General features: G+C 28.0%; 3 protein-coding genes across 3 annotated transcripts; 2 read left to right on the top strand and 1 right to left on the bottom strand.

Moving 5' to 3' along the window:
- The first annotated feature begins 9611 nt into the window (after nt 1-9611).
- Nucleotides 9612-10114, top strand: LOC149058481 (uncharacterized). Its single transcript, XM_089218381.1, has 2 exons — nt 9612-9752; nt 9800-10114. Exons 1-2 carry the CDS (start codon nt 9612-9614, stop codon nt 10112-10114), a joined length of 456 nt encoding a protein of 151 aa, XP_089074507.1.
- Nucleotides 10115-11257: 1143 nt separating this feature from the next.
- Nucleotides 11258-11915, top strand: LOC149058480 (uncharacterized). The gene is made up of 2 exons (XM_089218380.1): nt 11258-11477; nt 11695-11915. Exons 1-2 carry the CDS (start codon nt 11258-11260, stop codon nt 11913-11915), a joined length of 441 nt encoding a protein of 146 aa, XP_089074506.1.
- Nucleotides 11916-13606: 1691 nt separating this feature from the next.
- IleRS (Isoleucyl-tRNA synthetase) lies at nt 13607-23926 on the bottom strand. Its single transcript, XM_015519105.2, has 20 exons — nt 23664-23926; nt 22790-22946; nt 22411-22561; nt 22159-22347; nt 21805-22079; nt 21533-21748; nt 21267-21457; nt 21002-21202; nt 20162-20359; nt 19923-20061; nt 18745-18918; nt 18286-18677; nt 18102-18204; nt 17826-18041; nt 17569-17763; nt 17194-17457; nt 16745-16815; nt 16555-16675; nt 14873-15042; nt 13607-13829 (listed from the first exon to the last, which is right to left on the bottom strand). The coding sequence occupies exons 1-20, from the start codon at nt 23780-23782 to the stop codon at nt 13658-13660; spliced, it is 3714 nt and encodes a 1237-aa protein (XP_015374591.2). The 5' UTR covers nt 23783-23926; the 3' UTR covers nt 13607-13657.
- Nucleotides 23927-24496: the final 570 nt, after the last annotated feature.

Raw genomic sequence — 24496 nt, 5'->3', positions numbered from 1 at the left:
AATATATTTATAGGGCGCCAACTATATTTTCTTTATCCACTTCAAAAGAAAAATGGGTGGCTATGATGTCTACCCATTATTGTTTTAAATTGTAACTTGAAACTACCACTTGAAGATGTTAAACATCTGTGTTTAACATAATGATTTATTCTGCGATTATTACAAAATCTCAATCGAAATAATATGTTTCATAGGAAAACAGCTTCTTCTTCTTCTTCTTCTTTAGCTGGCTCTTAATACTCTAAGAGTTTTCACCTCCATCACTAAATCCCTCCATTTTTCTCTGTCTCGAGCTAGTTCTCTCCACTCTTAAACTCCCATTCTGATCAGATCCTCTTCTACTACATCTAACCATCTTTTTTTCTTAACAGCTAAGAAAATAAATTGAACACTTACCTTTAAAATTTAATTTAAACGTACTTTAATCTACTGAAAGGTTAAACTACATGATATACATAGCGCATATGTGTGTCCACCACAGTTAATTAATAATATTTTAAAATCATTTTTCATTTATTTTGTATTAATACACGGCAAAAATAACAAATTTTATTTGAGCGCATTACACATAACTCACTCACTAGGACTAGGTGTTTGTGTATGATTTGAATATCGAATCACCACAATTAAAAAATGTGTTAATCTTAAAAGTTAATTAATAAAAGCTACCTTTAAACGCCCAGTATGAATAATAATATTTGGAAATACATGGTTTAATTTTAGAACGTTCTCCCGAAATTAAACTATTGTGATTTCAACGCGACAAAACGCCCTTATACGTCATTGTTTAAAAATAAAAATTTTAAATAAAAACAAGTATTTAAATTCTAAATTATAGTTCAATGACAAGTTTTGGACTAAGCTTTAATCAAATCAAATTAATTTGTTCTTTATGTAAGCCGTGAGGAGTATGATCAATTTAATATAATAAGTATAAAATAAAATGTATATCTTATCCAAGGGGGTATTTAGATTTTTTTTGGGGGGGGGGGGGGCTGTGGTATTTTCTCCAACTGAAATTCCCAATTCAGCCTATATGAGTTAGAAAATTTACATCTGATAGGACATAATAAGCAGACTTCATAAACAATTCCTGGATTTCGGGGGGAGGGGGGCTGAAGCCCCCTCATTGCAGCCACCCCCATAAATACGTCCCTGATCTTATCATTCTTATCGAGTCAAAATAATTATGTCGGGTTCTGTGATATCCAATAACTGGAGTTTTATTAGTATAAATACACAAATAGGTAGGTAGTTAGTTTATTGTATCTCTAACAATTATGAAATTATAAAGTTAAAATATAGCATAACAATTACAAAATATATAATTTGTATAATATAATATAATACAGACACAAAAATAGGTATACCATAATATATAGTAAATAATAAATAAACATTAAAACGATATAAAAAAAATGGGATTAGAGGCGCTATAATTTCTAAATTGATCATGGAGTGCATTCAGAAAACTTCCGGTGTCTTGGTGGACCAGTACGGGCCTGTATAAATTTGTAATTCAAATGTAATTATATAAATAAATTGTGCAAAAATGTTTTTTAGAATTTCGGTTTATCGGGTGGCACTGCCCTCTATTGAGTGCCTGTCAAAAATATATATATACATTATTTGCTATTATGTATAATTTTAGTCAAAAATATAAGCTTATACTTATCACTCATAAACTATTACTGCAGTACATATTGTAAATTAATTAATTTTAAATGAAAAAAGAAGAATAATTTTGGTTAAGTATGACCTACTGGGAGAACCTATCTAGAACATTGAATTAAATTTGTAATTATTCTTATAGGTTGTGACCTGTGAACAATTTGATATTTCATACGTTCTTTGTTTTAAAATAATTTGCAGATGATCTTTATTTTAACGAACTTTTCAAAACTAAAACTTTGAATGTTTATATAAAATTGCTGCTATATTTTGTGCCTATATATCTTTATTTCTTATATATTTTATAACAAAACTTAAAAGGACCTTGTATTAAAAGTTAAATTGTTTGACAATGTGAAAATTATTTTATTTTATGAATAGAATTAATATTGAAAAAAAAAATCAAAAATATAAAATGTCCATAAATAGTTCAAAAAGTGCCAAAAGGTTTCGAAAATGATGATACAATGAATAGAAACTATAATAATATATAACAGAAGTCATCAAATGCGGTCCACATACAATTTTATTTGGCCAAGACAAAAAAAAACCAATAATATATTATACGTTCTAATGTTGTAAATTTATCATTTTAGATTCAGAACGGAGCAATGAATGTATTTATTTTATAATGATGTGTGTTTTTTTTTGTGTCTGTGTACAGCATAGCTAGTCGAAATAATGCTTCGATTTCAAACTTTGGGGGTGGTTTCCAATGTAAAAGTGAATATCCTTGGTGCATTATAGAGGTCAAGTCAAAAGTAAACATTTTCCAACAGTTTTAAAAAAAATCGAGAAAAACAAAAAAAAAATGACAGAAAAACGGGAATTTTTACGCAAAACCAGTTTTCGACCAAATCGATTTTTTTATTTGGTTGTAATTATTCAAAAACTAATCACTGTAAATACATGAAATTTTCACCAAATGTTTATGTTAGTGATATCTATGTACAGTTTAATTTTCAAAAATGTTGACTTTTTTTAGTTATTTATAGGTCACTGAAATTTTCGATGTTTTTGAGAATTTTTTTTTAAAGTGTCGGTAAAAAAATGTTGGATGACCATAAAAAACTTGAAAATTTAATACAAGATTCCTTATGAGTTGTACTTAATGTAGCTAAAAAAAAATTAAAAATCATTAATCACAATTTTTTTTTATAAGCGTTTATAGTTCAAATTTTTACGAAATCTGTCGAAAATGTGAACATTTGCAAGTAATTTTGAAGTTGAAAAATCATAAAATTTTTTGAGTTTATAACTAAGGATTAAAAATACAACACTAAGTTTTCCATAAGTTTTCCTTCAAGTAGCTATAGAGAAAACTCAAAGCTTCATTATAGGAAAAATTTTAAGTGCGATTGAATTTTAAATTTTTACGAAATATCGTAACGATAACGATTTATCCTCAACGATTTTAAATATTTGTTATTATTCAAAAAGTATAATTCGTATATACATGAAAATTGTACCAGTTATTTAAATTGACATTTCCTTTACATGATTTAATTTTCAAAATATTTTGACTTTTTTTGAGATATTAAAAGACAACTGAAATTTTCAATTTTTCTGTAAAAATTTTTTGAAGGGTTGATACAATTTTTTCGGTCCTATCAAAATACTTGAAAATTGAATACAAAGTTCCTCATAAGTTATTCTTATAGTAATTAAAAAATTATAAAAATACGTATGCACAATTTTTTTTTATTAGCATTTGAAGTTCAAATATTGACAAAAATTCGTCAAAACCATGAATTTTTTTTTTTGTGTCTGTCATCACGTTTTGGGGCAGTAAAAGTCCTTCGATTTTTGACTTCAGTACCATATTCGATCAGAAAGTTGATTAGTTAAATAGTTGGTATTTTGGGGGTCAAAAGCAAAAAATTCTAATATTCTAATATTTTTCTAAATAATCGGGATTAACAAACTAAAAATTAAGGAAAAAACGGGAAATTTTACGCACAATCAGTTTTCGACAAAATTGATTTTGATTTTTGATGTAACTTTAAAACAAATTATCATTGATACATGAATTTTTCACCGAATGTTTATATAAGTATATTCTATCCACCATGAAATTTTCAAAACTTTTTGACTTAAGTTGAACTATTCATAGGTATATGCAATTTTCGATCATTATTGGTTTTTTTAAAATTAATATCGATAAAAAATTTTTGGGTAGAAAATCTTGAAAATTTAATACAAGACTCTTAACATATTGTTACAATAGCAGTTGAAAAATAAGAGAAATTCATGGTCACAATTTTTTTTATAAGCATTCAAAGTTTGAATTTTGACAAAATACGTAAAAATCACAAAAATTATTTTAAGCTAGAAATTAATAAAAAATTTTCTTTTTTAAACTAAGATTTAAAAATTTAATATAAGATTCTTTACAAGTTTTTCAATCTTTATCACAAAAAAAAATGTCCACCGGAAATGCAAATTAAATTTTTATAAGCATTTTAATTTCAAATATTGACAAAAATTCGTCAAAACCATGAATATTTGCGAATTATTTTGTAGTTCAAAATTCATAATATTGTTTGTATTTTTATCTAAGGTTATAAAATTCAACAATAAGTTTTCCATAAGTTTTGCTTCAAATAGCTATAGAGAAAATTTGAAGCGTCATTATAGGAAAAATGTTTTGAGCGTTTGAGTTTTAAATTTTTATGAAATCGCGTAATAATGATAACGATTTATCCTCAAACCCGTTATATGTATATCTATGATAATATAAGGTATTATGAATTATGATAACTACATGCAATGTTTTTGGAAAAATTGATTAACCATGCCTTATTCAAAATGTGTCCTAATTGAAAAATAATATATTTGTTTCAAAATAGAATATATGACAATATTTAAATATAATATATCCTAGACTGACAAATCATCTCCGTTCAGAATCGTTTTTCGTATACAATGATACATATCATTGCATTCAAATCTAACCTACCCTAGTCAGAGGTTCACTTCACCACCTAATGTACAGCAGAGCGATACCCACTTTCCCGATTTTTTTTGTTGTATATGTTCATAGGTATGATAAGTTGTCTAAATAATGCTTCGACTTTTAACTTCAGTAGCTTTTCCGGTCGGAAAGCCAGTCTAGTTGGTGCATTGGGGAAGTCAAATTTTGTGGTTTTCAAAAACACCGGTAAAAACGAAAAAAAAACTGGAATTTTTATGCAAAATCAATATTTGAGAAAATTAATTTTAGATATTGGTGTAACTCTAAAACAAATTACCGTAGTCACATACAATTTTTACTGAATGTTTATATTGGTATTTTCTATACGTCATAAAATTTAAAAATATTTCAAATCTTTTAAAATTATTTATAAACATTTGAAGTTTTCCGTTTTTTTAGTTTTTATTCTATAAATGTCAATATAATTTTATTCATTGGGTCAAAAAATTTGAAAATTTAATGCAAGGTTAACGTTTAACTTTTATACCTAAAGATTGAAAATTTAAAACAAAGTTCCATGTAAGCAGTTAATTCTGCTGCAAAAACAATTTAAAATCTATAGTTTTTTTAAGTTCAAATTTGTATGAAATTACATATTAAATAATTAAGAATAACATTTTTAGTTATATTGTTGTAATTAAAAAATATTATTCGTGGTTATTTAAATTTCTAGAGTATGCCTATACTTTGTATTCTAATATTAATAGTTAATGTCATTTATGACTCATTTTAATGCTTTATAATAATTTGTATATACCAACTATGAAGACTGAGAGAGTCGGTTACGAAATGAATCTAATTTGATTAATTTGGATTTTATTTTATAGGTGTCTACATTTTTTTTTTGAAATAATAACAATATAATTCATATAGTATAACATATCCTAGACCAGTGGTTCCCAATTATCATTGAGCCACGGACCCTCAGCTAAAACTTAAATTGGACGGGGTCCCCTTATTTGTGATTACTTACTTTTCAATTTTGTTCAATTATATAAAAAAAAAATTATACATATAATACATTAGTTGTCAAGCTATTGTTAGCGATAATTGAGTTTCAATAGCGATTCCGCAAAATACCTGGTATTTCTAACCAATACGTGTTTAAAAATTCTACTAAAATAAAATAAAAATATCTCTCCAGAACTATATAACCATAGACTTCCTAACATCAACACGCGGACCCCTGGGGGTCTGCAGACCACGAATTGGGAACCACTGTCCTAGACTGCCGCCTCTATTCAGAATTGTTTTTCGTATAAAATGATATTATATCATTGAATTCAAATATAATAACATCTATTACAGTAATATTGTACAACAGAACGACATCCACTTACCCAATAAACATTTAATTTCTGATTCTTTTTTTATATCTAAGCACATATTTTGTTAAAACACCCGTTTTAATTTTTAATAATTTATTAATTGCCATTGAATTTGACTTTTGTAGTGCTTCAATTATATTATTTGTTCTACCTGTGTTTTTCTTTGTAGCATTATGTACATTCCATACATAAGGAGGAAATAGTATTATTTAATATAAAAATAATATTTATTAAAAAAAAAAAATTTCTTACCTATTAAATAATAAATTATATATATTATTCAATAATAAATAAAAAAAAAAAAAAATGGGGGGAAAATGTCCTACTACGCCAAAAACAGTCGGGCGGAAATTGTCCGGATACCATCAAAACTATATCTACTCATTGAAAATGTTAAGTGTCTGCGGTTATTTATTAATTTTTAATTACAATGACAAATTATTAAAAATCGTTAAAGCAGTAATATGATAGCCATTTACAAGTGAATATCTTAAGTCGTTAAAATTTCAAAAAACTTCAAACGTTAAAAAAATATTAGGCATGTCCTTTCCCTCAACTTTTTTTATAATAGGTTGGTAAATTCTCTTAAGGAATCATGCATTATATTCAATTTTTAGTTGTAGGTACAACAAATTTTTTTTTATGAATTTCTATAAATACAAAATAATTTGCAAATTTTAACGTTTTGAACACTGTCCCTCAGACACTCCATAAAAATTATTGCGAATTCTCTTCAACTTTTTTTTTCTCAAAAACTGAATATTCATAAAAATTTTTATCTTTCCTTAATATTTTCCCCGCCGATTGTCGTTTGCGCATTACTATTGTTAATTTTGACCTATTTTGTAAGACAGTTAGCATCGTTCAACTTTTGGTTTATACATCGTTCATTTGCGCATTGCGCATTGACAGGTCCTAGTGTCCTACATCATTTGCGCATCAATATTTTTTAACAATAGAAATGAAAAAAAGTGTACACCCAAAGTGCAAATTGTTTACTAACTTTGGTCTTAAAATTTTCTCATCTCTAAATTAGATTCACATAATATTAAATGTTCAAACATTGCATAGGTATAATGTGATACCAAGTTTAAATGTAATTTTGTAGAGTTAAATTTTCGAGTTCTTGATGAATTTTGTCAACATTTGAACTTAAAATATTTATACATGTTTATTGTATTTATTTTTAAGTCTAAAAATCTTAAATTATTTATTCTGTATATAATATTATACATCATGTATAATAACATTTTTATACCCTTTAATTGTTCGGAATATTGGTGTGAATTTGATGTACGATATTTTGCGGCAGGTTAACAAACGATGCGCAAATGATATACCCCTCACCCCAACAAAGTACCAATTAAATTATTTAAATTCCATTTTCTTACCAGAAAAGACGTTGAAGTTTAAAATCAAAGCATTTTTACTGCTTTAAAAGGAGATGGCAGATACAATAAAAAAAACTTAAAGAATCTTAACGAATACATATTGATTATTATCAACAAAATAAAAATGCTATGACATACATAGACTTCTTCTTAGACAAGGCTAGATACTGTCATAAATTTAATAATGTCTCCATAAGTTTATCCCGCGCAAAGTCCCACTTTTAAGCATAAATGTGGTGGTGTAGCATCGTTTTAAATTCCTATGTATTTTTAAAAATATTGTTCAAGGAAAGTCCAAATAATATAATATATGTATTAAATTATATTAATAAAAAATGATTTTGAATATTTTAGTTACATTTGATTAGATATTACTTAATAGGTTTCTGATCACCTATTATATTATATGCAAACAAAGACCAGAGTCCATAATGATAATCTAGTTAATTATATATTTTTCTTGTGTAATCTTATATTTGTACTTATCTATATCTAGTATAAAATTTACTTTCATGTAGTTACACAGAAATGTATCGTATACTGTTATTTTTATAAAAGAAAATAATAGATCTAAGTCGCCTACTTATTTACGTCGAGACGCCTTCTTTCTGACAGAGAACTACACGTAGCACATTAAATTAAAGAAAGAAAAAGTGTGGGAAGATTTCTAAAAAAAGTTGAGTAATATTAAATGGCATTTTTCCAATATTTTGTGTTAAAAAAAACAACAATCGTATAATTTACGATGTAGTTTTCCAAATTAAAAAAAATTATAACATTGTTCATCAAAATCTTTTTTATTATTTTAGATAAAATTTCATACATACTTAGCCACTTGGGTATATATTAATATAAAATTGGGAAATGTAGAAGAGAAAAGGGGGGAGGGCAGTTTGAGAGCTAGTCTATATTGATAATGATTTTAAATTACAACAACATAACTGTGATCGCTATACTTCGTTCAAATATCTAATTTTGTGTACATTTTAACTTAAAAGCCAATAATAAAACTGTGTTTATATGCTTTTTTAGATTTTCTGGTGACAGTACGAATGACAATGGTATGAGATACCATGTTTTAAATGCTCAATCATTAGTAAAAAAATCTGAAAATTCTATAAATATGAAACAATAAAATATTGTTATAGAATATTTTTATATTTTAATTGTTAATTTTTTTTTTTTTTTTTATGCACATATTCCTCAGCAACATAGGGGACATTGGACTTAAAGCAAAATAATTAATTACATATTAATTATGTAGTTACTAAATCTAATTGTTAAATATATTTTGTTTGGAGGTTGACGACTGTAATGAACCGGTTGGTATTTGTTATCGATTTAGGATAATTGCTTAGTATTTCTGGTAATGATTCGTGAAGGTTGGGTTTTGTTCGGCATTCGGTTAGGATGTGGCTGATGGTGACTTGGACAACACATGATGGGTATATTGGAGGTTCTTCCTTGGTTATTAGGAAGCTGTGAGAAATTTGAGTGTGGCCGATTCTGAGTCTAGTTATTATGAGCTCAAATTTCTGTGGATTTTGATATGGAATTTCTAATTTACGGTATTATGTTTAATACGATTTAATTTTGTGTAGTAGAATGTCCACTTCTGGTGCCATTTAAGTTGAAATTTATATATCATAAGTGATCGTATGACACTGAATGGAATGATTTGTGTACGATGATAATGGGGATGTGATTACAGTTTTGGCTGAAAGATCGTTGAGTTCGTTTTCTTTTATGTCAGAGTGTCCGGGACCTGGAAAATGGAAACATAAGGAATAAGGATATTAAGATTGCGACATGGAGCATTTTGAGCTTATATAAAACAGGAGCGTGTCAAAACTTGGTAAATACATTAAAAGATTACAACATAGATGTAGCAGCATTACAAGTAATAAGACGGACAGGAACTGGGCAAATAAGAATGAATGATTATGTTATATATTGTAAAGGCTTAAACGACACACATCAGTTTGGAACAGCGCTGTACATAAAAATCTTCTGTCCTCCGTAAAAGAATTTAATCCAATATCTGAACGCGTGTGTTCTATACAATTTAATACAAAGCCCATGAATATGTTTATTATCAACGTGCACACGCCAACTGAAAACAAAGACGAATTCTATGAATAGGTAGCAACAATCTATGATGAAGCACGAGGAAAAACAATCAAAATCATAGTAGTTGACTGCAACGCTAAATTGGGAAAGGAAACATCATTTAGAACCACAATCGGAATGCATAGTGCACACGAGATAAGTAATAACAATGGACAGATTAATCAACTTGACCATATCCAGGAAAATGACTATTATGGCACAACGTTCCCGCATAAGGACATTCATAAATACACCTGGAAATCGCCTGATGGACGGACAGTGAATCAAATTGATCACGTACTTATAGATATAAAATTTATATCTAGCATAACGGATGTGAGGAACTGAGGAACTACCGTGTGGCAGACTGTGACAAGGATCATTTTATAGTTGTCTCCAGGTTTAGACTCAAACTAAACAAGAATTACTCGGTTGGGAAGGTGACAGCCAAATTCAACCTAGAAAATATAAAAACTAATAAAAGAAGGGAAAATTACATACAAGCAGTTGGTAAAGAGTTATCTGAGAGACGACAACATGAGGCCACGAATAATTGGAACATAGTACAGGAAGCCATTAAAATAGCCGCCAAAAACACGATTGGAGAGTTAAAAAGTCAAACGAAACCATGGTATAAATAATAGTACATGTAAGAACGCAGTTAAAGAACGGAACGAAGCAAGACTAAACTACCTCAGACTCCAAACGCAAGCGACAAAAGAAACTTTTGAATATGAGCGAAGGAAGTGCAAACGCATTAAACAAAAAAAGAACTTATATCAACGATATGTTACGTAACACTGAGCAACATTACTCAATTAGACAATTTTTCCAGAAGATCAAAAGATGTAAGACATTTAACCCAAGCCTGAAAGCTATTAGAGATGAGGATTATAAAACAATTGTAGTAATGGACCCTCAAGAGAAGACAACTAGATGGCGCGAATATTTTGAAGAACTACTAAACAGTGAACTACCAGAGTTACCAATACCTGAGTTGGCTGGCCATACAGCTGATGTTAGAGTGGAAGATCTATCTATAGAAGAATCTAAAAGAGTCATCAATAGTCTAAAAGATTGGAAATTTCCAGGATTTGACGGAATTTCAGCATAATTAACTAAGTACGGAGGTGAGGAAATACATGAGACCATTCATGAAATCTGTAGTGAAGTATGGGAAACAGACATTTTGCCAAATGACTGGAAAAAAGCCATAATCCCATTATATAAAAAGGTGACAAACTGTAATAACTACAGGGGAATGTTCTTACTGAACTCTGCATATAAAATATTTTCAAAGATTTTGCTAAAACTCCTTGAACCAATAGCCGAAAAATGCATTGGAGAATACCAGAAGTGGCTTTCGTAAGGGTAAGTCGACAATTGATCAGCTAGCAATAATGGGGCAGTTAATAGAAAAAAAAAATACGAATTTAGACAAAACATATGGCAAGTGTTTGTCGATTTCAAAAAAGCGTACGATAGCATACACCGTGATAGTCTTTACACTATTATGCAAGAGTTTGATTTCCCGAGAAAACTCATCGCTCTAACAAAAATGTGCATGAATGACACAAAATACCAAGCGAGAGTGGACCAAATGTTATCAGTGGAGTTTGAAGTCTTAATTTGGCTTGAAACAAGGGGACGCTTTCACTACTATTATTTTATAGCATTTGAGAAAATAATTCGTGATGTAATAACAACTTGGGAATTAATATTGGCACCACACAAATTGATATACTAGGATTTGCTGACGATTTAAACCTAATTGGAGATAGCATATGGAAATAGTTGAGCAGAAATCAAACACACTCATAGAAGGTGCTAAATCAGACGGGCTAAAAATAAATCAAGACAAAACGAAAGTAATGGAATTACTTCCAAATGGAGAAGTAAACGTTGTTATCAATGGCTATACCTTTGAGAAAATTAAAGAATTCAAGTGCCTAGGAACAACTACGATTATCAACAACAGTGATTGGAGTGCCGAAATCATAAGCCGTATAAGCAAGGCAGAGAGGGCTTTTTTCGCGTTACATAAATTTTTTAAATCAAAATTATTTTCCAGAAGAACTAAGACCAGATTGTACATGATCATAATAAGACTAATGGTAACCTATGGAAGTGAAATATGGCCCACTACTATACAATTACAAAAAAAGCTACTAGTTTTTGAATATAAAATACTGAGGAAGATTTGTGGTCCAATGTTTGATAGTGAACGAATCAAATATGCGTAGAAGGAAAAATACTGAACTAAGAGAAATCACTGAAGTTCCACTATTAACAAGCCACATCAAGTGTCAAAGACAATGGTTTGGTCATAACATTCGTAAAACAGAAACCACTAATACGAGAGCAGCATTTGAATGTCAACCGACGAGGAAAAGACCAAGAGGAAGGCCTAGAAAGCGATGGATGGATGGAATAAGGACTTAAAAACCCTGGAAGTGACTAATTGGGAAGATAGAGTACAGTATCGTGACTATTGGAGAACGGTGACGGTGGCGGCCAAAATTCTTAAAGAATTGTAAAGTCAAGAAGAAGAAGAAGAAGAGGGTCCGAGAATCTGCTCAGTGGAGAGAACTTTATCAAGCACAGAAGTACAAAGTCTTGTTAATCTGTTTTTTATACTTTGGTTTTTGTATTTATGCTTCACGATCTCTATGTATTCGGTCATTTCTGAGCATGTAATGTTGAAATTTGTAAGAATTTATTGAATTTGGGTTGGATACGCTGAGAGAATTTTCAATTACTTATGTACTTGAACTGTTCATAATTTATTTTTTTGTTGGGTATTTCTTGAAATCGGGTTTTAGTGGGTTGACCATTTCATCAAGCTCTAAAGTTATATTTTAGACGGATTTATTGCGCTTTTTTTTTTTTTTTGCTAGTTGAGATGTTTTGGTTTAGAAGAAGGAGTTTCATTTGAGATAGTGTCTTGAGATGGAGATTTAGGGAAAGGCGAATCTACAGTTATACTTGATGAAGTTGAAGTGAGTGTGGGTGATTTTTCGTATCGGTTTTAATGGTAGTAAATTCTATGTTATCTTCCGCTGTTATTCCCATTGATAGTGGGACATCGAGGACAGACGGTTAAATTGAGGTTCCTGGAATGATGGTTGTTTATCAGATTTGTTGTAAACTGTAGCTTTATATATCTTGGTGTTTGGGGTTTCTGATGATGGATTTTTAAATTGTTTTGAGGTGTGACCTTTTAGCTTGCATAAGTATCAAAAAAGTGTCATCGAATAAAAAAATTCTGCGATGATTATTTTCGTGTTTAATTAGGAGGGATCTTGGAAGTTTTTGAAAATCTTCGGGATTTATGTAGACTTGGCACCTGAAACTGAGGATGTGTGCGAGTTCTATAATGCTGAATCCCACATTGATATGAGTAATACACTAATACATGATGACATTTGGATGTTGGGATCTTTTAAGTGTGATATGATGTCTTCGTTTGGTATGACGGGAGAGACATTAGAGATAATGATTCTTTTAGCCAGGTTTATTAATCGTCTGATTTTAATTGTCATCTGGTCGTTTAATGTGATACTAGAATGATTATCTATAAGAAAATCGACTGTGTTTTTGTCACTGAAGTATATATACAGAACTGGTTGTTCGATATGCGAGAAATGAATTTAATTTTTTTTGGAGGTTTGCTGATTGAAATGTATTGTAATTGCATATCCAATCTGAGGTGTATTCATAGACATATAAAACAACATTGTTTTATATGTCTACGGGTCTATCGAATCGAAGAAGATTACATGTTCTTTTTTAGGCAAGGTAGCGTTGAGAGTGGTTTCAGCAAAAAATTTTTACGGGTGGCGTATTTTTTGGATTCAATGTTGGTGTTTTGTTGGACTTATTGATGGAATTATGAATGGAGATATTTGTGTCGATGTTTTAATAAAATATCAACATAAAAATTGAGTGAATATTTTAAGTACCTAAGGTTATTAGTTGTTTGGTTACAATTCACTGAACTCTTTTAAATCCCACAAATGTTCATTATAATAATTTTAGCTTTTTTTTTTATTAAATTATAAGACAATACAACCATTTATATAGAAATAATATAAAAATGAATGAATAAATAATATCAAATATACTAAATTCAATTGTTATTAAATCATAGTTATATTTATATTAAAAAGTAAGAACACATTTAATCATTTCAGTTGTGCAATGATGAAATCATTTTCTTGCATTAGTTTGATTTGAGTAATTTTCAGGTTGAAAATACGAGCAATTTTAGGTTTTAATTTGATTAAATCATTTTTATCATCACCTTCATGAAGCAACACTGTTCCAGATTCTGAGCCAAACTTGACATTTATAAACCTAAATAAATATAAATATTAAAGAATAGGTAACACTAGTTAAACTAAATTTAAAATCTAAACAAAATGAATAAAATACAATTCAAAATATTTTTGGTTACTTATTAAAAAAATTAAATATGATTTTCTCTCTTTTAGGAAAACCATAAGACCAATTGCATGTCATATAGCAGACCATAAAACTTGTAACAATTGTTGTATATGATTCAGGCATATTTATTTTAACCAATTTATTTTTTGTTCTAAATAAACAACTGATTAAACTTATTGAAAGAGATGACGGGGAATTAATATCAAATATTAAACTCAACAACTTTGCATAAGACTGATATAATTAGAGAACAAAATTATATCCATTAAAATGTTGCTAAATATGATGCAAATATATTATAACATAAGCATTAAACATTTTGACCAAAATAAAAATTATAGTTCATACATTTTTTTTTTTTATTAAATCCAAGCCAGAGTATATTATTAATACAGAATATAAGTAAACTGTATCATCAAATTATCTCTATAACAAAGTAAATCAATAAATTATGTATGTATTGATTTTATATATTTAGTCGAGTGGGTTCAATCAGAGATCAATCATAAACTGAGTAGTAACCATGTAAACAAAAAATACATACATTTTGATTATGAAAAAGATTTTTGTGATAATTTAAAGTTAATTGTTGATCAATATTTAATCCTCGTTTTTATTTTAAAAAGTTATTTTTTAATAAAAGTGTATAAAATAAATAAATAATATGCTTTAATAACAAAATATGTCTTAGCACCTCAAATATGCTAAATCAAATGTTGGGTATGAAATCAGCTTGATTTGAAACACCCAAATTTGTAACCCTTATAGTTGTGCTTTGTGCATACACTTAATAACAATATGAAAATTGATTGAATTCATGTCTCTAATTATAAGAAAAGTATGGTTCAAAATTTAAGTTGCTGGTACTTTCAAAAATAATGTAGTATTTTTTTGTTATAAAATTTTTTTCTAATTCCATATATAAGAACAGATTAACGTTAAAATTTACTTACTGTGTAGTTGGTGATTTTGTTTGTTGAACCTGAACAGATTCAAAAGAATTATTCTTTTGCACTATAATTGTTTCATTCTTGATATTGTTGAGTAAATTGTTATCTAATATTTTTCCATCAGCAGATTTAATTATAAAATCAATCCCAAATAATCCAAAAACATTTTGTACCTGTAAAATATTTTTAACAAGTATTTTATAACTTAATTATATTTCACAAAATAAGTAGATATTCAGAAATGTTTTACATTTTATTTTATTAATGGCCATAGAATTAGGTGAACTATTTTTACTCAAATATAAATGACAATCTGTTTTTTGAATGCACGTTTACAAAGTAATTAATTTTTTTAACAATAACAATTATAATAAACATGAGGTTAACTATTTTATTAGTTTTGAATGTATACTGTATTCAGTGTTTATCATAAATACAAATTATACTAACCTACAAGGTTTAAAATTACTACATAGTCTAGTTATGAGTGTGCATTAGGTACTCAAGATAAAAGGTTAGATAAGATGAGAGCCGAGAGGTAAGCATTTTGAATAAAGATGAACAAAATTTATAAAACTTTTATAAAGGGCGGCAAAAAAGTTAATTTTTCAGGATAGATAAATGGTTTACTTAAGAGGATTACACACCCGCATGTGTTGTCTCCGTCTTACAAACGTAGAACATACTAAAATCAGTACTTGTGCAGGACAACTTTTCTCCCTCAGTATTTATAGAAGAATTATCACAAACCAATATTTTTTAATAATTAAATGAAAAAATAAAAAATAAATGTTTTTTCTTAAGCTGATTACTTTAATTATATTATGCTATGTTATTAGAAGAAAAAAAACGATGCTATGACACAAAATTTTTAGCTATGAGTGAAATTCAGATAATTCTATTATAAATACTGAGGGAGTAAAGTTGTCCCGCGCAAAACAGCTTTTGCTATGTTTTATGTTTGTAAGACAGATACAACATATGTGAGTGTGACATCTTCTAAATGAATACATTATTTTAGTATGAAAAACATTTTTAACAAAGTGCAGTTTACATTAAAACTTTTCACTAAACAAAATTACAGAATCTAGAAGATACATTGCTAAGTATTGTAGTTAGAAAATGTTCTAAGAAATATTCGTTTCATATAAACACGTACCATACCAAATTTTCATTCAGCAGTTCCCGTCTTATTCCATTAGCTTAAAAGTTAAAGTGAGTGGATTTATTATGAAACTTGATGGTGAGAACATAATGTGTTTTGTTGGAATTTTTTTTACGACAACTCAGTTTGCATGTATAATAAATTTTAGAATAAAAACTCATAACTCACATAAAAACAGAATTATTGTAAAAACACTTTCAACAAAACACAGATAATGTTCTTACCATCAAATTTTATAATAGGTCTATTCACTCTAATTTTTGAGGTTGCGGAATAAGACGTGAACTGCTGAGTGTAAATTCGGTATGTTAAGCATTAAAGGATATAAAAATAAGACTCTGACAACAAATGCGGGTGTTGCGTTCTCTTAAGAGCCTACCCCAGTTTTTAATAATAAACATAATTACCAATAGGTAGCTTAAAAAATAATAAACTAGAGTATAACTGTATAAGTAATAATATTATCATTAAAGTTAGAATTTATATATTTATTTTTAAGTTGACTTTACATGACACTTACCTCTTTGGTTAAATTATGAACATCTAGTAAATTTTTACCAACAGGATTTTCAAGAAGAACTGTAACTGAATTTGAAGCACCATACCTGGGAGTTACTCCACGGAGTTCTACATTAACAAACCTTAAAAGGAATATATAATTTAAATAATTTTACCGTAGGAATGCTAATGAATTAATATAAAATATTTACTTGCAAACTGGCAATGGAATTGTATCGCTGTTCTCTTTTGTCAAAATAATTTTTAAATTTGATCCTTTAAGCTAAAAAAAATATATATTACATAATATATTTACATACAGTATATTTATTATTTATGTTAAGAGGTACAACTAAATATTTCATTAATTCAGTATCAATGATTTTCTTTTGAAATTAGGTTCAAAAGTTGAAATGTTAGCAAAATATATATTTTAATACTTCAATTCTTTTTCATTTCTCAAAAATCACATTTTAATATAATGTTTTACTGAAATATTTAGTGGTACCATTTAGTGTGAGGATATAAAATAAATGTGTGTTTTTCTTTTGCAGATTTTATTTCATGTAATTGAGTTATTATTTAAATCAAATTTAAAATTTGCTCTGATTAATTATGATTTGTTTAAGTTAAATTGTTTATATAAAATATAATTTATTACTGTCTGAGTTTCTTCAATTATCACGTTTCCCACTGCTGGCCCATCTATAAAAGGAACTTTTAATACATTTATTATAAAATCATTAAATTCCTTAGCTACTCTGGATAAATCTCCTATTGGACTTATGCTATAATAAACTGTTATTAAATCTGTAGGCACTAAATGAGCCTTTTTTCGCAGTTTTTGAATTCTGTTGATAATTTCACGAGCAGTTCCTTCATCCAACATATTTTGGTCTGGAGTAACATTTAATAAAACTAAAATCTGCAATAAATAAAAAAAGTTTGTTAATAAAAATAATGTTTATTAATTATTAATTATAGATTTGTAAAATTTAAATTAAATTAATATTAATAAAAGATTTTATGTACTTACATCATTGTCTAATTGTGCTTCATATTTTTTAGCCATTTCTTCTGCTTCTGGTCCAGTAAAGTCGTATAATATTCTAAATTCAGTAGCATCTAATTCATATTCTAGAACTTTGAGAGATGGTTTCTTTGCATCATTTTCTTCAACTACAGCAGAAACTTCATTTTGCCATGCTTGAAGTTGTTCATTTGTCAATTCCTAAATAAATATTATATTTATAAATTATATTATGTATACAAAATTAGGTTATAGAATCATACACGAATAGCTGCTGTAACTCTTTTGAAATCAGACTTTAATCTGGAACCTAATGTTTTATGATCCGGTTCTGCTCGAAGTTTAACATATCTACTTTTGTTTTTTGTGAAAGTAATGGTTTTCACATTTAATTCCTTTTCAATATAATCACGAAATTCTTCGATGTTCTCAATAATTTTAGGATCATCAGCAATGATTTTTAAATCCGGAAGTGGATACTAATAGAAATTATATTAGAATTTTGTATAAAATATAATAAGTCTTAAATTAATAATTACTTTAACTGGTATTGTCTTTCGATCTCTCATTACTCTGCCCATTTCAATAATATTTTGCATATTAGAAACACTCTGTTCAATATTTTTATCAATCAAATGTTCTCTATATAAAATTAAATAATAAAAATAGAATATATTTTTTTTATCAAGAAATAAATTGGTCTTAATAAACGAAATAACTTACTGAACTATTGGTACCATATGGAAATGTACACTACGTTCCTCAAGATTTTCGATTTTCTTTAAATTTTGATACATTAATTCACTTATAAATGGTGTATATGGAGCCATTAAGCAGACCATGGTCATTAAGACATGATACAACGTATCTAAAGAATGTTGCCATTCTGCATGACCACATTCGCCCTTGAGCCTTTGACGATTTAATCGAACATACCAGTTAGTCAACATATCAATAAATTTCACAAGTCTTGGTGCAACTGTATAAAGACGATATGCTGCCATTTCTCGACGTATGAATGCAATCAATGATTGTGTCCAAGATGTTATCCATCGGTCCATTTTATTTTCACTAGGTGCTGAATAATAGTTTTTATTTGGCTTGTACATATTTCCCTATTGGTCAAAAACAGTTAATTTAATAAGTATATGATATATTTATTACATAACATGATATATTTACGGAAGAATCACGAATGTTTTGTATGAAAAATCGATAGGCATTATACCAAGGCAGAAATAAGTCCTTCAATATTTCTTTGACTCCATCTTCTTTGAATCTTAAGTTTTCTGCTCTTACCACAGGTGAATTAATAAGATATAAACGTAAAGCATCAGCTCCAAATTTGTTGACAACCTAAATAGTTTATATGAATAACTGATTTTTAAAATAATGTTAACTAATTGTTTGATAAATATGAATTTATTTTATAAAATATGTATCCACACTTAGATTTTTTTTAAGTATATCAAATTTGTATTTTGTAACATTAATAAAGGTACAGTAGAATACGCTTAATTGGGACATATTGGGTGGTGACCTATTTGTCCCTATTATCTGACTGCCCCAATTAACCAAATAATTTTTTTTTTTTGCAGTTTGATCATGCATATGGAAAATAAAACAAATAATATTAGGTTACCTACATTTATAATTCATACATTGATTATTAAAATTATTATTTCGAAAATAATATTTTTTATTAATTTTATTTCTATTATTATTAATTTTGTGTATGTATGACATTCTGTGGTTTTGTCTATAACTTTATTTTGTGGTTAATATGTTCACGTTGAAACCATTTAGTAATGCATACTATTACTTGTCCGTGAAAGCCGATTTGTCCCCATTAAGCGAATTCTACTGTAATATAATATAATTTTAAGGATCCTGATTCTTAAAACCTTGATAAAGAAACCTTTATCAATAATACAATTATAAATAAATAATACATAATATGTATTGAAAATAAATATAGAAGTTTAAAATAATAAATACTGAAATAATACTTAATAATACTGTAATATTATTGGAATATTAGTGGTTTTATATAACGAATTATATATTCTGTGTGTATACAATAGTGTGCTTAAATCGGATTAAAAAATAAGTGTGATAATTACATTGGTATGTTAGAAATTTTTAAAAATATACCAATTATTTTCTTTAACTAAATAATGTAATTAAAAATTATCTTATTTCAACTAAAATTTTTAATTAATAAATATTTAATATGTACATATTGCATTGTTTGGACCAAGTTTAGTTCTATATAAAATATCACATCATGACATAATATAATAACTCATTACAATCATTACTTAAAGTACTAAATAAATAATTGATAATGAATACTCTACCTCCATTGGGTCTGGGTAATTTTTTTTACGTTTGGACATTTTCTGTCCATCAGAAGCTAGTACAAGACCATTTGCTATGAGATTCTTGAATGGCGGTTTATTAAATAATGCTGTAGATATTACTAACAATGTGTAAAACCTAAAAATATTAAGATAATATATCATTTAATTTTCATATACTGATTTGTTCGTATGCACTGAATTTTAAATATAAATTTTTGATACGTTTAGTGTCTTACCATCCTCTAGTCTGATCTATTCCTTCAGCAATAAAATCTGCTGGAAAATTTTCAGAAAATTCTTTTCTATTTTCAAATGGATAATGTTGTTGTGCATAGGGCATAGAACCCGATTCAAACCAACAATCAAATACTTCAGTAATTCGATGCAATGGTGGGAAACCAGGCCTAGCTGATGGAATTGTCAATTTATCAACTCTAAAATAATGATACGTCTTATTAGTTTATAGAAAAATAATACATTTTCAACTAAAAATATTTAGATACTAATGACAAATTGCATAAAAATTGATTAGTTTGATGGCTTGTCAAAAAAAATGTGTAAGGACTGTTCATTTTAGATATTTTTCCAATTTGCTTATGATTTTGATGTTTTAGTATGCTATCTACCATCATTTTGAAGAATGACATCAACACATATTTAGTCTCTACAAATGTTAATTGTCATTTTATAATACAATATTTTACTTTGTCACTATTTTTTCATGTGGTACTGTGTAGTTATGTATACGTATTTGGGATTTCAATAAAAGCTTTATCTTAATTGCAAAATAATAAAGTATATATAATATATCCAAGTATATTATACCATGGGAGTATACAGTAGATACAGCATAAAGACATAGGTAGATATCATACTAAACTATCATAACATTACAGTAAATAATATACTTATGGTAGATTGTAGATAGACATATTAGACGAGTACTATTTTATTTAGATATAAAGCAATTGTTTATGTGACCTAGCATAAAAAATGTTATTGTAAAACATTTCTATAAAATACATGAAAGAATTTTAACATTTTAGAATAAAATTAAAAATCAAAACAGATATTACGTTTCTCGGTGAAGATCATTTACAAGAACTCCTGTCATTTTATGTAATTGTTCGATACTACTTATGCAAACAACTTCTTTCCCATCATCAGATACCCAAAGTGGTATAGGAGTACCCCAGTAACGATTACGACTGATTGCCCAATCTCGAGCATCTTTTAACCAGTTTCCAAAGCGTTTTTCCTTAACAAAATTTGGGACCCTAAAATGAAAAAAAAAGTATTGAGCAATCAAAATTAAATATGTACTTATGAACTATTTATTACCAATATGTAGCACTATTGCAAGCTAAGAGATCTTGACTCATATGTTGTACCCGAACAAACCATGATGGTACAGCTTTATAAATAAGTGGAGTTTCAGATCGCCAACAAAATGGATAACTGTGTTTAATTGAAGAAGAATTTACAAGCCTTCCTGATTCTTTTAGATATTTAATAATGTTTTTATCAGCATCCTATAAAATAAAAAAATAAATAATTTTAGTCATAAACAAATACTTAAAATAGTTTATGTTAAATTTAATATTTACTTTAACATATTGCCCTTCAAAATCACTGACAGGAAGAACAAATTTACCACTTTCATCAACAGGACAAATGATATCTTGATCTCTAGTAATTACTCCAGCAGCTAAGCATACTCTATAATCATCTTCTCCAAAATATGGAGCTTGATGAACGATACCGGTACCAGATTCAGCAGATACATATCCATCAGTTAATACAATAAAAGCAGTATCCTGACACTGTGAATAACATTATGATTAATAAGTTATAACCACTAGAATTAATTAAAATTTACATGTTCGAAATATGGAAAAAGAGGTTTGTATTTTAATCCTTTTAATTTTTCTCCTGGAAATTTGTCTAAGATAGTATAATTTTCTTTTTTCTTAAATAAAGTTTCTAATCGAGCTTCCATCAGAATAAATATATTTTCATCTAAATCTTTAACTTTTACATATATCAATGTAGGATTTACACACAATGCCAGATTACTCGGTAAAGTCCAAGGTGTAGTCGTCCAAGCCACCAAAGAAACTGAAGGATCATTTTCAAGAGCAAAACTAACTATAACTAAAATTAAAAAATAGACATAAAATATTAATACAATTAAATAAATATATAGTTATTATAGTTGTTATTTATTATTAACCTGCAGGATCTACAACTTCCTTGTAATTTTGACCAGATTCAAAGTTGGATAATGGCGTACTACAAGCAGTTGAAAATGGCATAACTTTAACACCACGGTATACCATACCTTTATTCCAAAGCTCACTGAACACCCACCATACACTTTCCATAAACCATGGATATAATGTCTTATAATCATTTTTAAAATCTAAAAATCAAGAAATTTAATTTAATTCATTTCGAAACACACATTATTTTATAATTGTAATACCAATCCATCGTCCTAATCTAGTGACAATAGTCTCCCAATCACTAGCATAACGCATAACAATTTTTCTACATTCCGCATTATATTTATCAATACCCATTTTAGCAACATCTTCTGGTCCTTTTATGTCTAAAAGCTTATCAATTTCAAATTCCTGAAAGCAATAAAACATTTTTAAGTTAATCATACAATACAAAAAAGTTAAAAAATAATACCTTAATCATAACCTAACATTAAATATGAAAATATTTTGAGTACAATAATATCCAACCAAACAAACATGTTATTAGGTAATTATTATGAAATAAACTTGAAATTGTTAATCTTAGATAAGGTTAATTGTTATAATTATCATCTAAAAGTATTTTATATTATATATTACCACTGGTAAGCCATGTGTATCCCATCCAAATCGGCGTTCAACATGATGACCAGTTTGATGTGCATATCGAGTAACAACATCTTTGATTGCACCAGCTAATATGTGGCCATAATGAGGAAGTCCAGTGGCAAATGGTGGTCCATCATAAAAGGAAAACCTATACAAAATGTTAATACATTTCAATATTATATGTATTTATTAATTTAAATATACAACCTCAACAAAATATTCTAAATCTCAGTTAAATAATAGGTATATAACATAAAAACAATACAGTTAACAATTTGATCGAAAAAAGAATAAATTATAAAATATACTTCTCTTAAATAACAAAGTAACTGTGTAACATATTTGTATTTGAATATAAATTAAATATTTTAAGGGGAAAAAATATGAATTGGTAAATCAGTCGATTGAATCTAGTACCTAGGTGAAGTATAAAAAGTAATAAACCAAAAACTTTAGTTAATTAGGTAACAAGTTAAAAAAAAAATAATTTTCCAAATAAGATCTTACAAAACAAGTTTTTATATCAACAATATTTAGAGCATATAGAACAATCAGTTAAATATCTATTTCATTTGACAATTTATGATTATGTCCTCAATAATTTATTATTTTCTATTGATTGTAAAATTATTTTTATACTACCTAATAATTTATAATTATATTCTTCTACCTTCTTTTTGTTCACACTAATTTAATCAGTATAAATAGATGTTAACTTGTGTTTCAATGATATCAGAATAATAGATATGTTAATTTAATTCATTTCAAATATTGTTGCTCAGCATTCTTAATAATATTATTGAATAGTAATATTATGGTCACAGTTATGCTTACAAGTATACTAAAAACTCTGAATCATTATTACCTGGGCTTTCCTTTGGATTGTCTAAGACATTCCTGAAACACATCAGTTTCTTTCCAAAACTCTAATATTTTTTCTTCTTCCTTTGGGAAATTTAAGTACTCTACGGCCGGTTCGACCATTATTCCAAGAATTCGGCGATTAGTAAACAAAATCAAGTCATCAACTACCTAAGGTATTTTATTAATTCCAAACAACGTCGAGTTGAACAGTAACAGCGAGAAAACGCCAACAAGCCACAAGGAGACCGCGCTACTGCAATATTCTAAGATCTATGATAAATACCACGATTGATAAAATATAATAACTGTGATAACTGATAACTACTATCAATAGTCAGTACCATTCCGCGGTTGTGGTACAGACGAATGGCGCCATCAGATAACATGTCGAGTAAGTTGTACCACAAAAGAATAGATTTCGTGTTTGCATCATCATAGACATAATAGGTAAATTAAATAATTAATATACAATATATTATAATGTATTAGCTGCCATAGAAAACTCGCTGTGATGGATGGAGGAGGCTGGAGACGACAATGTCGTTGTAAATTGTAATTCATTTTCTAACAAATAAAAGCCGTTCCTGTTGTAGATATTTATTCATTTTTCATCTATATATATCTGTGCACACCGAGTTTAGAATTTTGGATCATATCCTTTGGAAGGAGCTATTTACCGATATATTGAAGCACATATGGCATACAACTACATTAGCGACGTGTCTCGAATCTCGAACATTGATGTTTGATATATGCATGCGCGAAGCAAACGGTCGCATATACATATTTAGACGTCGACCGCTGATTGATATCTCGAGCGTTTTTTCAAAATAA

This window comes from Diuraphis noxia, unplaced genomic scaffold (genome assembly GCF_037042655.1).
Source record: "Diuraphis noxia isolate RWA-SAM2 unplaced genomic scaffold, SU_Dnox_SAM2 contig0002, whole genome shotgun sequence".
Classification (NCBI taxonomy): Eukaryota; Metazoa; Arthropoda; class Insecta; order Hemiptera; family Aphididae; genus Diuraphis; species Diuraphis noxia.
The sequence above is the reverse complement of the archived record's forward strand: the minus strand, read 5'-3'. Positions and strand labels throughout refer to the sequence as shown.

Excerpts from the sequence above, each read along its gene's own strand:
- LOC149058481 (XM_089218381.1), top strand. The coding sequence starts at position 9,612 with ATGCATAGTGCACACGAGATAAGTAATAACAATGGACAGATTAATCAA. Across the intron at positions 9,753-9,799 it reads AATCGCCTGATGGACGGACA|CATAACGGATGTGAGGAACT; the intron begins GTGAATCAAATT and ends ATTTATATCTAG.
- IleRS (XM_015519105.2), bottom strand. The coding sequence starts at position 23,782 with ATGGTCGAACCGGCCGTAGAGTACTTAAATTTCCCAAAGGAAGAAGAA. Across the intron at positions 18,919-19,922 it reads ATTACCCAGACCCAATGGAG|GTTGTCAACAAATTTGGAGC; the intron begins GTAGAGTATTCA and ends TAAACTATTTAG. Across the intron at positions 18,042-18,101 it reads GAAAGACAATACCAGTTAAA|TATCCACTTCCGGATTTAAA; the intron begins GTAATTATTAAT and ends AATTTCTATTAG.
- LOC149058480 (XM_089218380.1), top strand. The coding sequence starts at position 11,258 with ATGGAAATAGTTGAGCAGAAATCAAACACACTCATAGAAGGTGCTAAA. Across the intron at positions 11,478-11,694 it reads GAGTGCCGAAATCATAAGCC|TGAACGAATCAAATATGCGT; the intron begins GTATAAGCAAGG and ends AATGTTTGATAG.